The sequence below is a fragment of the Solenopsis invicta genome, chromosome 10 (genome assembly GCF_016802725.1).
Source record: "Solenopsis invicta isolate M01_SB chromosome 10, UNIL_Sinv_3.0, whole genome shotgun sequence".
Taxonomy (NCBI): Eukaryota; Metazoa; Arthropoda; class Insecta; order Hymenoptera; family Formicidae; genus Solenopsis; species Solenopsis invicta.
The window spans coordinates 10,327,487-10,345,163 of record NC_052673.1 but is presented as its reverse complement, the minus strand read 5'-3'; the positions used below and the strand labels follow the sequence as shown (position 1 = coordinate 10,345,163).

The following is a 17,677-nucleotide window of genomic DNA, read 5'->3' as shown; positions in this document are numbered from 1 at the left end:
TATAAAAGGAAGTAAAGCGGAGACTCATATTTATTTTATTATGTTAAAGTTGAATTTACGGAATTTTAAAACTGAAACTTAGATTTTTAACTCCTCCATATTTTAATATGGCTCTGGCCATAGCGAGACTGTATCAGTGCAACTGTTCTTGTTAGTTAAAGCTTGGCGCAGGTTGTATACGCCCATAGAGGGAAAACGAAAAATATATATGAATCCAGAAAAACGCGATATTTTTGTCAGAGGAGCAAAAATATGGGTTAGAAAAAAATAAAAGCCAGATGTAGGTCAGCCAGTGTTTATGGCGGCACGAAGTAAAGACAAAACTGCAGCTGATACAGCGGATTGATAAGATTAGCTGATGCCGTTGGTTTTTGGCACGCTGTTTGGCGATCTTGGTGAAGCCATCGTGTCAAACAATGTGTGCGCACGGTCTCGCACCTCACGTAATTTCGCACTATATCACGGTGGTGTGGCCGTTGCGCCTTCGGCTCGCCGCCGCGCCGGTGGAAGAAGTTCGAAAGCCGGCGCGCGATGGCAACCACCGTAAATCGCCAACTCAATAAAGCAGGGCATAACACTTTATCTCGAGCATAAGTGCGCCCGCCGACTTCCGTGCGTGGGTAAGAAACATGGTCGCGGTATGAAAAGACGTTGGCCCGCGCGTGGGATCGCTGGGTTATGGTCGAACTTGTTCTTCCGCAACAAAATCGTGATACATCAACGAGTTACCACGGTGTTTCGCTGCACTCGAACGCGGGTGGATTTACCGGACGTACATCCGGAATTTTTATCGCCAATTCTGCCACCGGCGAGACCGCGTTTTATAACACGTTTAATTGCAAGTTTACGAGGGCGAGGGAGATAAGAAAATAAAGCTTTTTAAGTTTTTAAGAAGCGCGGGAAGGGGTTTCTTCGTTGCCATTCGTTTTGACGAATGGGGTCAGCAACATTACGATTTTTGTTGGCGGAAATAATGTCCGTGGAAATTCGTAAGCAATTTTCGCAATAACTTTAATTGGCTAATATCGTAGTTTATTTCTCGTAATTCTTGGTTGATGTTAATTAATGTACAGCCTTGGTTAAAACTGTTAGACACCTATGTTTTTCTCATTTATCTGGAATTCTTTCATTTGTACTATTTTATGTATTGATTACCGAGATTGTACGTAAAAAAAGGTTCTTCAAAGGATAATTCATATTTTAATTTCTTTTAAATCTTTTCAGTTAAAAATATATTAAAAAATATGAAATACCTAACATTTTTTGCTGAAGCTGTATACATCGCTTATTTTCTACAACATCGATATAACTCAAAAAATAAAAATTTTTAGTTTGAATGTTTTAAAAGTAAATGTCAAAACAATTTTATAACATCATTTTGAAATGCAACTTTGTAACAATTGTAACAATTTGGTATATTTGTTGGTCTGTTATAGAAGAATATTGTTAGCTCTTTATTCGGTATATCAAATTCTCATCAGAATAATAATCTCATTATTTCTAAACAATAGAATGGTATAGAAAAATAGGTCGGCACAACGAGCGATTTAAAAGATATAACGAATAGATTATAATTTTATAACGCAGAATTTAAATATAATAAATAGAACGTTTTGACTTGTCTTAGTCATCTTCAGTCTAATAACGATAATTTACGCACTATAAAAACTTTGCATGAAATATAAACATATAAAAATAATGGATATTGAGGTCGTTGATGTATAATCGCAATATTAGAGAAGTATTGTCCTTAATAATGTCGTCTCATGTATCAATTCCATAATATCATAGTCCATAAATTAAGATTAAATCCTATCATTTTCCATTTTCAAACCAGGAGCTTGTGTGTCAAAATGTGTCAAGTAAATAAAAATATGGCATCATGAAATATGATTGCGATTATATATAAGAGCACTGACATGCGTGCAACAATCTCGATATTGATTACTTTCATATGTTTATGAAGAATATGTTACGTTCAAAGTTTTTATATAATAGTATGTAAATCAATATTATTAGGCTGAAAATGACCAAGTTAAGTCGAAATGTTCCATTTATTATATTTAAATACTGCATTATGATATGTTACAATTATTTGTTACACCTTCTTAATTGCTCTCTTGTTGACCTGTCTCTCTATACCATTCTCATCAGAATTTTTTTTTTCCACAGACGACTCAGAAAAGACAATTTCTGACCATGTCGTCGTTGCAACAAACGAGCGATACGTATGCGACACGATATGCTGAAGCTTTTGTTTCGTAGATGATAATGAAATTAAGAGAATATTCAAGAATCGGCGAGATTCCCTTTTGATTCGTCTTTCTTTATCGAGTATTCGCGATTAGACGTCAGCGCAAGACCGTCCGCCGGCAATCCGTGAGCTCGCAAACTGCGTCCGCGTCGCAAGAAACTTTCCAGTGCGACGTGATTTCTGCACCCCGCAGGGTGAGAAACACAAAAACGTACTATCGGCAGCTGCAAGCCATTCCGGTTCATTGAAATTCGCGAATGCAACGGTACGTCACGTAACGAGACGGAGTAGACAACGTCTGTTTCACCTCGAGGGAACGCCTGTTCGTAAGAAAAGCGATCGCGACTCTCTCTCTCTCTCCTACGGAGTCCCAATTGCGGAATTCACGATTCATCGCAATTTCCGACATGTGCTTTTTCCCCATTCCTCTTTTTTTTCGCCTCTCGCTGCGATAACGATGAGAAACAAGCACGGCCGCTAATAAGGTACATTTCATAAACCGGCGCGGCGTCGCGCGAACATAATTGCGTTTTGCGCGGCGGCGGCGGAGGCGGTGGCGACGGCGCGGCGCGACGGCGGTTTATTAAAAGCCGGTTTTGTGGTTTCAGATGAGTTCAGGAGTAAGGTGGCCTGCGAGAACGAAGTCATCAATCTCGTTTGCTATCCCGGCCAGAGGGTGGCGATCTTCAGTGCGTCCTTCGGTAGAACGCAATACGAGTCCCTGCAGTGTCCGCAGCCGCTGGGCGTGCAAGAGGAAAGTAAGTGCTCGTCATCAATTAACGACACTTTGTGCGGTCTCTCGGTTAATTATAATTTACAACTTACAAGTTCTTTCTTTTTTAACGTCTGCTCTCTTTTTTATCGCGATTGCGTGACATTTACGGTACGCGGCACTCGACACCGTATTACTTGTTATTAAGGCAGTAAATAATCGAACATAAACTTGGGAGCTTCAATGCGTTTACGAACTCCCGCGAACACCCTTTGCCGATACCGTTTCGATGTCGGTTTGGTTTTATATCGCATCGTTTCGAGTTACGTCACATCCACTTCGTAAGAAATATTAACGCGACGGCACTTTCCGGGATCATAGCTGACGTAACGTGTACACGCAGGCGTCAATCCGGCCTGTCGTTAACGTAATGCCACTTAATAAATAAAGTCAAAGGGCAATCCTGTAAATAGCCGAATTTTAGGATTTTTTTCGGTTTTTAGTAACTTAATGAAGATCGATCGATCCTCGGATCGATCCTGCGTTTCTTCTGCGGTGGCCGATGAGTAGTTTTGCAGAGAAGCCTTCGAGTCGATGTTTGTCCCAGTTTATTGTCATACTTGGCGACGAGATTGCAACTCTTTCTTCGGTGGCTGCCGAAGTTTCGGATAAGGTTCGGTCGATGTGGGAAAGAGTAAATTAAAGTGAGTTTCTCCTGCAAGAGTATTCCTAAAAAAAGGAAGTCGAGTGTTTCCGTTTTTCCAAGTGGAGTGAGATAATTTAATGACCGACAGATGCATTTGAGCGCCAAATGTGACGTTTGATATTGGGGAAAGCTTGTTATTCGCATTCGCGCATTGAAAGAGGCGCACGTCGCTTACTTTTAATTCAGGAAGAACGAGAGGCACGCTGCCATCCTCTCTCGTTCCTAAGACGTGGGTTTTATTTAACTTTTCAAAGTAAATTCTTTTAACTCGCGAATGAATGCGTCGGTCGACCGATCGCGTTGCTACGACGACAACTTTTTGTCCCGTCCAATCAATCGATTCCTGTGAAAGTGCTCGAAGAGTACGCTGAACGTAAACGAGAATGGTTCACCGCGAATATACCACGCCATTGATACTTTAACGATGGATTTAATTCTGAAACATTGACCTGTTATTGTTCACGTGTACATTTAAGGATGTTGTTTTATCTAATTGGTCTTTGCTCTCTCTTCTTTTTTTTTTAATATCAGGGGAGAGTTGTATATCGGTTTTTAAATTGTACGTCTCATGAATATTTTATATTTTTATTAAATATAAATAACATATATTAATGACAAAAATATGAAGTACAATATGAAATATGATAATATAGTATTTTAACAGATATTCTGTTAAATTTTTTTTTGTTATATTTTGTTCTGTGCGTGCTAACGATACGTTAAAAAATTACAATTGATATTAATTTTTTACCAATTTATGTAGTTAATTAATAATTATATATTTATGCAATTTTATATTTTTATAAAGAATATTTTAAAATATTTTACACATTTTATTATGTACACATATTTACAATTATTATAATTATTTAAAATTATTATAAATTAAATATTTTCATAAAATCTATCAAGTTTTCTAAATCGTACCATGAATTTTATTACGATAAATATCTACCGTAAGATTGATAAATAATAATAATAAAATTAATAATTGATATGAATTGATATTGTTGGTTGCAAAAATAAATTCGAGCTAGTTTTATTTCGATATTTTTACCTTTTCATTATTTTTTTAATCATTAAAACTTTAATACTTTTTTAATAAATTATTAATAAAATAAGTATTGTTTAATAAAGTTTTACATTTAATTATTTTAATTTATAAATTCGATGTTTTTGAAAACGATACAATTTAAAATATTTATATAAGTACGATTTAAATAATCAATTGCCTAATTCGTACTTTTTGCAGAAAGGCTTATAATAAATTAATTTGTCCCTTATGAAAGATGAAACATTGTTATAGGTAATATCGAATTACAATTTCCAATTGCATACAATTCAATTAGATACAAATTAGTATCACAAATGAAAAATATAATAAAAAGGAGAAAATATAATGCTTGAAACGTACATATTGTTTAATTATTTGATGGTCCTTGGTTGCCCATCAAATTAACAAATACATTTTTTTTTTATTTGCTCGTATTTGAATTGTTTACTTTTAATTGTATATCATTTAATTGCACATGTATATTTCCAACTTTCCTTTGATTGATAATAATAAAAAATAACTTTCTTTTGTATTCACGTTTCGAATCTCAATAACGATCCCAAATTGCTTGAATCTTTGAGATAAGAATTCGCATGGATAGTTCTTATTGTTAGTTACGGTCAACTAATTTTAGACAAAATTAGAGAAAGAGAAGTAAAAAGAAATCAGTTAACTTTATATAAAGAGACTTTATCTATTTGCCTTTTACTCTCCTTAAGAGAAAATATCATTTCCGTTCCTTTTAAACGCAAAGGAAATTCTGGTTTTACAGTTGTATGAATAGCTCGGCTCTGTTCACGATGATCCAATAAATCTTTCCATCCCGCACAATTCCTTGGTCCACTTGTCCGGTCATCATCCGCTAACTCGTAGAGCTACCCTTTAACGCGGAGGGTCGAAAGGTTGCTTGCCGCTTGAGTGCGACAATAAGGAACAAAATCTACGGAATGGTGCCGCGTTATAATAGTGCTTTTTCGTGCTTCTTTGCCATGAATGGCTTGCGGTCGCCTTGATATCCCTTCACGAGACGCGCTGCGTCGTCACGTCTCAGGTCGACGTGAGCGATACGTACATTTTCTCGCACAAAAGAGTATCGGAAACTCCGAAGACTTCCTGCTCTTCCTCGGATTCCATCTTTCCTATCATTCTGCGTGCAGCCGGATCAATAAATTCTCATTCTTTCGCCAACGCGGCTGTCTTTGTATTGTCAACCAGCTTTTTTTAGATCGTATTCAATAACGAAAACAACGCGACGCAATGTCTTCCGTAAATCATAAGCGACGTGGAGCAGAATTTTACAAATGTTTTATACCTGTTTCAAAACCGAACTCGTGGAGAATAACAGATCCCTCTATTTGATTCAGATTGAAGAGTTAATTGCACGTATGAATTGCAAAATGTTTACGTTGTGTAAACTTCACGTGACTTTTACAAAGCAAAATCAAGCAATGGTGGATTTGCATGCATGCGGCTTTTAGAAGCTCCATCTTTAATTTATGTACATTTTTGTTTATACAATGAGCCGATTATCTCTTTCGTTTTACCTTTGTGAAGTTGTTATTGCGAAATATTTCATTATTTCTTCCGTAATTTCCCGCAAACTTTATGGAAAACGAATAGGAAGGGACATGAAATTTTGTCAGTTTTCCACTACTCACTCGTACGACGCGCGTTTTGTTACTGTTACCGCTATACTGTTACAGATTGTATGATGGACTTTGCAACGGAAACCGTAATGCAATTATGCCACGGTAAACGACGGTGCTCGGTGGTGGCTAACAGCACAACGTTCGGCAAACCAGATCCTTGCAGCCCAGACAGCAAAACGTATCTCAAAGTCGTGTACACCTGCGGTGAGTGAAAGAAGTTCTCCTATCTTCAATTTTGCTGTCACGAAATGACCAAGTGTACAGCGTGTCTCGCAAATGCTAACAATTTATTCTCAAAGCTGAATGTCATTTAAACGTAAAGACTAAACTTCATTTAAATTGCATATTTATCTTTTACGGATGACACAATCGCTGTAGATGTATTAGAAATTTTTGTAAGGAGCAATTTTAAACACACGTAGCTTGATCGAGTGCTAAGAGACACATTGTATATCCTGGCGTTTGTAACTTCACAAATAGAACCGACAAGTTCATGATTGAGTTGCAATAACATTATGAAAAAAACAGCGGTAAGAGGTACAGAGTGCCCAGTCGTGTGCAGAGAGAAAAGTAATTACTTATTTAAACGGAGAAAATTGTATGAGCGTTTTGTTTTTTTTTTTTTCGAAAAAAAGTAGTATAGCCGGCGGCGATTCGCCGATGCAATCTTTGAAAAGTAGTGAGAAAAAACTGGTATTACGGGGTCGTGCAATAACGTATTCGGTCCGGGGGATCTATCCCGGAGCTTGGTGCACAATAGCGTATAATGAGCGCAGGAACGTTCTTCTCTGAGGAGAAGTTATTTTATTGCGATGTTCGAAGTGACTCGGCGCGGCAGCAGCGAGTCAGCGACAGCTTTAAACAAAATGACGCCGTCGTAAGGTCTTTTCCCTCAGCCCCGGGATTCGTACTGAATTTCGACCTCGACATTTTTAATGGGCACTCTCGCCGGGAACGGGTGCGTCACGAAGAATAGCGAAAGAAACTGTTGTGAAAACTGTCGACGGAAACTAACGAGCGGCATCACCGGAGCGTATTCCGGGCATGACGTCGCGCGACGTTATCCTCTTGAGACCGGGGAAGTAAAATTTCCGGCTATCGCCGCGATGCAATTTTATCCCGCGTGTGTTTAATCGTTTGTTTACAATCGACGGTACCGTATCCGTAATAATAATTTTACGCGAGTGTCAATTACATCGTGCTGGCGCGCCACATTTTTGTAAAACTAATCAAGAATTCGCCGCAGTCAAAAAAAAAAAAAACCCGAGAAACGTAGAGTGAAACGAATCGTGCGGAGCGCAAATGCGTTTAGCCGCAATATTTGCATCATGGTTGAATTTTCGAGCGTGAATGCACACGCTCGCATGTACAAACTCTTTCCGCGGGAAATCTTCGAATCCTTTCAGTGAAGCCGCAACACTGCAATAACATTCTTCGCGAAAAGTTGCACGCGAATTGGGAGACGTTAACAGGGCAAGTTTTATACTACTTGCTAGATGCTCGTGCCGCCCCCGTGGGTGGTGCAACGAAAAAGCGAAACGCACGGTCGTCGTCATAGTGTTGCTCCACGCTCGAATCTTTTTTTTACCCTCGCGAGCGAAATTACACATGCCCCGCGTGCACGTGCATTTCGTCAGCGAATAGCGCTGCGCGCTCTTATAACCGGGTATTACTTTGTTGCGGAATACCTCGTTTACATTAATCGTAACCATCTCTTACCTCCTTAACAAAGGAAGGAAAGTGTAGAAAAGAAGGTGCTGTGTTATAAAAATACGCTGTAATTTTTCCTGAAACGCGTAAGATTTATTCCTGCCGTAGAAACTGGCTCGCGAATTCTTCGCTATAAAACTTGCTTTAAGAATCGGCGAAAAAAAAAAGGGAGGAAACCGGTGGAGGAGGAGGACTGAGAAATAGTTCGAGTATTTAGATAGCGTTACGCATAATGAAAATGATATTATGTGCTAACTCAATATTCTTATTTAAAGTATCCGTACTTAAGATATTCCCTTTTGATCTCTCGCTTCGACGGCACTGCAGGCTTCGCGCGACAATCGTTCTGAATTTCAGATACGGCGCGCCTGTGAAATGCATCTCTGTCGTATTTTCTTAATACGATGTGGATTTCTTTTTTTTTCCTTTTTTTCCTTTCTTTTTTTTGTTATTGAAGAGACCCGAAGATGAAATTCCGTCGCGATTAAACTGGTAAGTGCCTCCTGGCAGTGGAAGGGCAGGGAATCACGCTGGCCCTTTCGTGGCTCGTCGCACGTCAAATTACCGCCCGTAAACGACCGTGCACGGATTATGATTCGCGCGACGTAGACGAGCACGCATTTGCATGTGGCTGTGAATGCCCGATGCGAGCTCATTAGTCAATGTCACTTCGGTTCCTGTTACTGGCCAGCAACGTTTGAGAAAGGGGAAAAAAAAACGGAGAATCGTCGCTCGGTATTCTAATTTGGCGGCGAGTCATGCATAGTTCTTCGTAACACGCGGCACTCCCGGTGGCCGTGAGCAAAATATGCGCATTCGTTCGTACGTGAAAAAATTCGTGAAATAATAAAACGTCTGTCGTTCCGAGCCGGTCACGTCTCTTTGCGATCGAGCGTTTATGAAACATCGAAACACAAAACCACATTTTTTTTTTTCGACAATTTTTACAACAGCGTTGTTATAAAAATACATGGCTGCGCAAATGTAGAAATCTGTGAATAGAATGTTGACATGTAAATGTTGTATGATTGATTTTTGTCTCTCTTTTTCCTTTAAGAGAGCAATGCAGTTTTTTTCTCCTTCCTTCAAATTGGGAATGCTTTTGCTCGTAGCAACAAAAAATTTATATGCGATTCCGAGACAAAATTCCTTACACATTTTTATATTGAATAACACGAAGATGAGATTTTCTATTAAATATACTCGTTGAGGTATTAAAGTAATTCGTATTAAAGTAATTCGAGGTTCATTCTAAAGCAATATCACAAATCTTCCTTCTTACTCATGCATGTATGCGCACACGTTGCCAAGAGAACATGCTCGAGGAATAATAAATCGGTATGATAAGAAAGTACGGCTTGTTGTGAATCGATTTTTTTTCACGACGAATGTAAATTGCTAATTCAGAGAATTGAATTGCAGAAAAATTACGTCAAAATTAGTTTATTTATTGCAACGCTTTTATTAAAATTGTCACTAAATACGTATAAATGAAAGCAATGTTATGAGAAATACTGAATTATATTCTACAATTCATATATCCATTATGTTTGAATCTCTTGTATGCATTTTGAATTTTAATAAAATATAGATTTACGTACAGACTATTGTGTATCGAAAATATTTTTATTTAAATTAAACTCACATTATAATATTTTTGATATGTTACATAAATTTAAAATATTGCTATGTGATTTTAATTTTTAAATTCAAATAAAACTGTTTTTGATGCCTAATATTTTTGATATTATACACTGAGGAAAAGTTCTTGACTTGACTACATTTTTCAACTTGAATTTTAATTGAATTTCTTCAGTTCAAGCATTTGTACAATTTAAGTCAAATACAAAATACTTGAACTGAAAAAATTTAATTGAGTTGAAAATTTAGTCAAGTTAATGACTTTTTATTTTCAGTATATATATGTATGTACTATATATGTGTATACGTATACATGCGTAAATAGGTAAATTTTTACTTATATTTTTGATTATTAACAATATAATAAACTATGTACACAGTAAAAAATAAAATGTCCCAGAAAGTCCACTCTAAATTTTAAGTTAAAATAACTCAAAAGTTAAGATAAAATAACTCTTATTTTAAGTTATTCAGTTAAAACAAGAGTTATTTTAACTTAAAATTTAGAGTGGACTTTCTGGAACATACAAAAGGGACATATAAATTAGCATTTTATTTTTTACAGTGTAAGTGTGATCATTTTATATGCTGTTGAAAAGTGATGGACAAAGAACGGTAAATATCCTTCTATCGATTAGAATTATCATGTAGCGAATGGTAACGCCGGAAACGTTCTTTCTGTTGAACTTGCATCGGATGACGATATTCCGAACGAAATCAAACGCATGTCTCATACTATTTCTGTAAAGCGTGCTTCCCATCCTTTGGATGCTATTTCTGTAGAGCTCCGTTGTCTTCTTTGCTGAATTCTCCTAGAATATTTACTGAGCACAATTATCAGGCGATTTCAAAGTGTAATTGGATCCGCATGAATTATCAATGTACATCAAAGTCCCACCTCCTCCTCTTTGATTCTACGCGAGCGTAGATTGTCAATCGCGTTGGAATTGAAAGTAAAGCTCTGCAAATCCGCGTTCCGCGAGATGGAATCAAATCCCAATCGATTATTAACAAAATACACAAAATCGTTTCGATATATTCATTATCATTATTATATGGCAAAGGGCAATGAGTAAAACGGGCGAATTTTTGTCCCGGAGTAAAAACGGTTTGCTTTTTTTTTAAATTTTTGTAATTTTTGAGCTGCTGAATCTCATTCTGACTAAAATCTGATTTAAAAAATTTTAGTTTGTTCAAAAAATAATAAGTCACGTAAAGCTATTAAACTGGTATCGCACGTGAATAATTATTGGTAAACTTACGAACACAGTAATTCATTTTCTTGCTAATTAAACAACAAGGCTTTCATTCTTAATAGTTCATGTTTTACTTGATAAAAGAACAAATATAGAGTTATTAATAGCTAAAAGCGAAGGCAATGTTGAGTCTGCAACGCAGATTCTAAATATCAGGTTGCAAAGAAAACATCGATTGTCGACTATACAATATTGACTTAAGTAAAGAAGCAAGTTTCTTGCTCAAAACATTGATTCTCGATATTCAAAGTCTACAAAAACGTACCGTATTTGTACATCTTAATAAAAAAAGTTTCAAAAGTAACATCCACGATTCTCTTATGGATGCAAGATTGTTGAATACTCTTACGTTGCCATAATTTGGTATTTTATTTGTGTAATTTTTTTTTAGATTTATTTGAACATTCAACATTTATCAGACATTTTCCAGAAGAATGTTACCGATAGTGAGAATGATTCCAAGCAAGAATTAATTTCATTAATATTTTTTACAATGTTTTATTTTTTTATGCTTATACTCTTCTATATATAATATATAGATTTTAGTTTATTAAAAGTATTTTACTGTTATAGTACTTTATTACTTGGAATTGTAGGAAATTCGCGCAAAAAATAGTTTTAAGCGTCGAGATTTGCTTTGTAATAAAATCTTTACTTATTAATTTGTATTTTTCGCATATCGGTCGATTTTTATTGAATATTTATTTGATTAAAGTTTCACTCTTATATTTTTAATATGCTTTATGTGCTGATTTTAATACCTTCTGGACAAGTTAAAATTTTGTAAAGGTCAGAATCAGATTCAGCGGTTTAAAAACTACAAAGAAAACATCGTTTTTAGTTGCCACTCTAGCAAAAATTGGCTCATTCTACCCATCGTCCTTTGCAGAGTAGACAAGAATACGAAATATCTATTATGATCCTAACTTGTCGGGTTCTTTGACCTGAAATTTACATGCAAATGTTTAAGTAACACGAATACAAATGATTATCGTAAAGTCTTCCAAATATTTTATTTTTGGAAAAGAAAACTTAATTTTGAAATATATTTCAACTTTTCTTTTTATTCTATGTGCTCTCTCATTCTTTTTTCTTATACTGAAGCATATATTAAAAATAATGAACGGACGCCCCTCAAAAATTACTTAGACATTATGGGGATATAAAGTCACGGATAAAAAGTGATCTACGTATAAAATTTTTAATCGTCACAAATTAATCCCCTCTTGCGTTAAACATATATTTTTTCCGCGAGGTAATATCCGTGAAGTAAAAAATCCCTCTTTCAGGCGGAACTTATTTACAGCAGAAGCTATTAAAGAACTGTGCTGGTAGGGATGAGAGAAGGGTAAACTTTAGGAAGGGAAATATTCGAAGAATGTTGTTTTTTTACCGGTGGAGCATGCAAAACTTTTATAAATCATAAAAGGCAGAACACGGTACCATCTATGAAACCGTATAAAGCAATTCCTAATTCCATTCATTAACTTTATTTAAGCGTTACTTCATTAACCGCAAATTTATTCCATCATTGCTTTCTGTACTTAACTCGCACTTGCAACTGTTTCGACTTGTGTAATTAGATTCCCATGGTTAAAACTTTTAAACTTTTCTTTGATAGATACTAGTGACAAATCTACTTTTTTTTTTTAGCTAATATGTAGAAAACAATGTGTCTGTAATCAACCAAAAATTTCCATCAAATTATTTCTGGTTTTTACATTTACATTACAAATATTGCATTGCTTACTCTAAAGCTAAAAAATTATTTTATATATTAAATCTTTCTTTTTTTTTTACTTGATTCGGCGATAGCTACGTTTAATGTGACTCAAACAAAGTTCACATATGAATCGTAAAATATTACATGGCTAAACTTTCTCAGATAACGTTGCTTGATTAATCATAAATCATGGTAATGGTCATTAACTGGCGTTACGTACGACTAGAATGAGCAACTTGAGAATTCTCCTCTGTTATATATTATGTCTCTATTACGTTATATTATTATTCACGTCTCACCAACGATAGAAACTAAATTCGTCGGATTTCACCATCCATTTCCCCCTGGTCCAAACTGAATCACCCGTTGATTTCACACATGGGATCTCGTTGACAAAGTGTATGTACACACACAGCCTATGTCCAAAGTCAAATCAGTCGACGCTTAACGACGTATGAATGCGTTGCTTAATTTCACGATACGAATACATCGGTTGATATCAGTCAATTGAAAAAATCGATTAGGCTCATGGTTTATTTTCCTCTCGTCGCGCCACGCGGTCGTGGTTAATTATTTCTTGTTTTTCGCAAGAGAATTGCCAATTCTCGCCGATAGTACCCGGCTGATTTTGCCGTTTTATATACATGTCTCGTCCGTCGATATAAAATCATTTATGGAAATATCCTTTAACTACGTTCGCAAGAGCATTCAGTTCAGTTTAATGCGTTTAAATAATTTCCTCGGAGACGTTAATTGAGCAATTTTGAAAGTCATCTTCGAAACTTTGATTGAATTCATTTAGCATTTTGCAAAACTTTCAAACTTAATTTTTTTTTTCTTTTAGTTTTTAAGTTGCCAAACTTTTCTTATTACAATCTTCTTTCTCTCTTTTTTTTTGCCTTTCGTAGAGATATTTTCGTGACCTAAGATTTTTTTCAAAATACTTCAGTAGAACAGTTAAAACTGGCGCTCGGTCGCTTTTACATAATAGCCGTTCGATTTACAATAATAGGGGCCATTGATACGCTCCGCGCTGCTTAACGAAGCGCCGATGCATCACGGCAATTCGTCTCAATTGAATTTTGACACGTGGCTGAAGAGCCATGTCAATCAACGATAGAAAATCAAGCGCTCGCGTAGCCACGAAGCTAATTAGGGATCGAAGTGCCAACTCGATGGCGCGTACGGCTATATAGCTACTTTACAGCGCAGCGTTCATCGTGAGGTAATGACCCCTCGAATTTCAGCCGTTAATCCGAGCTGCGCTGTTAATGAAAAATAACCTTCATGCGGCGTATAATCAATTCCATCCGTGCGGAACGGAGTTGTTATTCGATATTGTCTGATAATTTACGTTTAAACGGTGTATACGTTTCATATGCAACGTTGTTACAGTTTACTAATTTTTTTCTTAATCCTTGAGTCGCGCTATCTTCATTATCAACGAGAATGCGTTTGGTATTTATCTCATTGTGTAGCTGCAATATATTTTCATTAGAAATGCGGCAAGCTAATATATCACAATCTATTTCGGTTACGGAGACGTATTTTAATTAATAAATAGCAAATGCGCGAGATTGCGTGTATTAACGATGGATAATATTTGAGAAATATAGTATACGTGGTATATTTTTGAAACGGTATTGTCGCAAAATATTTGCTAGAGAAAAGAGATCTGTGTAATTGATTATATTTGTCCAAAGAAAAAGCAAATGTTGACGCACACATGCGCAGCTGCAGTTGGTTTATCATACGTGCGCCGGGAAATCGATGAGACAGAGGGGAGAGAGAAAAAAAAACGCTAATCTTTTAACGTTTATTCTCTAATGTCGGACAACGATACATTTTATTATATGACATGAAATACAGAAAATGTCTCTCGCAGATAATCAAATACTTTTTGCGCATGTGATTATGAAATTGCAATGTAAAGGGGCAACAAAATGCGTTTGACGTTAAACGAAACCTTTCTCTGGTCTTTTTTGCTCTTTTAAACATTTGACCGAATAAACTTATATGAATTATGATACTAATAATTAAATAATCCTCTTGACATATTTCATTATTAATATATGCTCGTCCTGCATATGTTACATATGTGACATTAATGCCAATTTTGCATGCATTTTGATGTTTGTAATTATTCAGTAATGTTCGCCAAAAATTTTAAATATAATTAATTATCGCTGATATTAATTAACTGGCTGCATTTACATAATTTACATACAGAAGCGGAAGCATAAGCTAAAAGTCGTGAAAATTTCATTTCCTTTCAAACTTGGTGCACAAAAGTGAGAGGATCGGGTCGTTAGCGAAACTACTTTTTCGGTATGCTAACGTGCGTGATACTTTCAAGGTCCTTTGCCGAGAATTTCTCTCGATTTCCATTTTAAAGAGTGAATTACCACGTGGCGGTGTCTCTCTCATGGAAGATTAATGAACTAATCCTTCAGAGCCGACTCCCTCCCATTCGGATTTCCAACCTTGTTGATGTTTTCGAAAAAAACCATTTGCCTAGACGCACACGCGGTCATCGTTACGGTTAATTGACGAGTTGCAAAATAAAAGCGTTACGAATTGCGTACGAATGCGAGTGAATTTTATTAACTCCGCTCGAGCTCGGCTTTCTTCGTTAGCCTGTTTCGCTGCAATTTACTTCGTACCGCTGCAATTTTCGTACGACGCCGTCGGATAGACGTTAATTCTCAAATTTGAGTAGCAGTTGCTGGATTCCCTTTGGTTTCCCTCGACAGTTGTGTTCATAACAATTCTCGATCCGTCTGCGCAGGATGGTGCGTAGCCAGAAGCGCTTTTAATCATTGTACGCATTATGCGCGAGTATTGTGCGCCGTTCCTAGGGTCCAGACGAGTATAATTCGTCTTTTCACGTCGACGGCGACGTGCGCTAATTTGGGCACGGTGTACACCGTCGACACTTGAATTATTCGATTTACGTTTAACAATTCAGGCCGACGCCGATCAATCGCTATCGTTTTCGACGCTCGGTGACAGTGTCACGCGTGATACCGGACATCCATATTAATAAATGCCTTAATTTGTATGCATTCCGTTATTTGCGAGTAGCATGTGTAAATGACGATGTAGGATATTCAGAGATATTTGAATTAAAGATATTCGTATTTTATATACATAGGACGTGTGAGAAATAAATTTCTCAAGGACTTGGAGATATGAAATAAAATCTCGATTCCATCGAGATTGGATACGATCTACGTTTGCTTCATGCTTAACAAGAACTCATAAATTATAATAAAAGTTAGAATTAATAACTCAAACAGATAAACATATTTCCATATTCCTTAAATATTGATGAAACTAATCGGATTTGAGGCTTATAATAATATATCAGCATGCTGTTATAATTATGATGAATAATCCAAATGAAATAGAGATCAATTTTAAAGTTTATGTACAATATTTATAAAAATTGAACGTGAAAATTAACAAGTGAGATGAATAAACGTATTATAAATGCGATAGACTATTAGCTTATATTCTCAACTCTCTTTTATGTGCATATGGTATAAATGCGTTCATTTATATTTCCGAGATTCTATAGTATATGCAACTATGCGTTTAAAGATGCATTTATCGATTAAAGTGAACTGAAAATATGGGTCATTGATTTTAAAGTTTAACGTTTCTTTATTTAGGACGTCCTATATTCCTGTTGACAAGATCTCAATTTTCTTTTTTCGATATTAATTTGTCGTTCAATTCTTCGTCCTCTTTGTTGCGTCGGCGAAATCGTGCAAAATTTATTCCGCCATTGAGGCAGAGAGAAAACTGACCGTTGAATATTTCAGTATTGGAAAACGCGTGGTGAAGCCGTGCAGGCAGCCTCGTTGATTATGATTGCATATTTTAGATCGTAAACTCGTTAAAGCTCGCCACTCCTCTGGTGCCGGACAACATTTGCCGATGTCTTTCAGAATTGAAGACATCGGGAATTGCCCGAGATCCAGGCGCTTTATTCCCATCGTTTCTTATCCAGCGTCCCCGGATTTGTCCGAGATCGTACGCTATTCTATTGCAATTTCTCTCGTGTCTGCAACTTGTCGCCTTCGCAATCTTCAACAAGTGTCCGCGCTATCAGTTTTCGTCTCATAGTGGCTACGTGAATTCTTACAGAACTTTTATTACGCTATAATAGAAGTTCTCTAAGATCGTATCGATGCAGCGCGATGTAGATTTTTTTTTTTTTTTTTTAAGCAATTTTAATGAACCGCAGAAAGAATCTAGAGATAAGAGAATTTTTTGTGAAAAACGAAGGTTTTGAAAATATTCGTATACAACGTGCTCTCTATTTCTAGCAAATGCTTCTTGAAGACACGTAATGAAATAATCATCGCTGTTTGCACCTGAGACAAACTTCTAAGCGAATTGTTATGACATTATGAAGTTTCATCCTCGATGCACTACTATTCAGTCGCCTCTCTGCCAATTCTCTTGATTTCACTAAATATTGTTAGGCACAATTGTGCAGTTTGCAGCAGTGTTTACAGATCATTGCGAAATCGTCAAGTTCTCAACAAGTGGTCGAGTCTTGGCGAGGTGTCTATCAACTTCAGGTGCCAGATATTACGCGTAATACCAAGCTGCGGACGTTTAACAACCAGCTGCCGGTTGCAGTCCTCGAGTAGGTGTATACGTTCGTGTACAACTTGAATAATTGAATTCACGAACTATGAACACGATATACTAGTCATTAACCATTTCTGTCGTAGAATAGTACAATCGATACTTTTTTGACAAGTATTTGTTTTTGAGCTTGAAAATCATAGCATTTTAAAAGCACATATTGTTGAACACGAATTTGAACAATGCACACGATTTTTATGCATCGCTCGTACCATTTTTTTAAATCAATTTTTACATCGCGATATTAAAAAAAAGAGATAGATATATTTATAAATATTGAGACTTATTCAAATTTTAATGTACAAAATGT

General features: G+C 36.3%; 1 protein-coding gene across 4 annotated transcripts in view; it reads left to right on the top strand.

Moving 5' to 3' along the window:
* Window positions 1-17,677, top strand: part of LOC105195019 (protein eva-1 homolog C) — a 211,531-nt gene that overhangs the window by 149,255 nt on the left and 44,599 nt on the right. For all 4 annotated transcript variants that reach the window (XM_039454594.1, XM_026137655.2, XM_039454593.1 and 1 more), the window contains exons 6-7: window positions 2,863-3,012; window positions 6,430-6,579. In XM_039454594.1, the coding sequence (XP_039310528.1) occupies window positions 2,863-3,012; window positions 6,430-6,579 (300 nt within the window). The remainder of the gene's footprint in view (window positions 1-2,862; window positions 3,013-6,429; window positions 6,580-17,677) is intronic.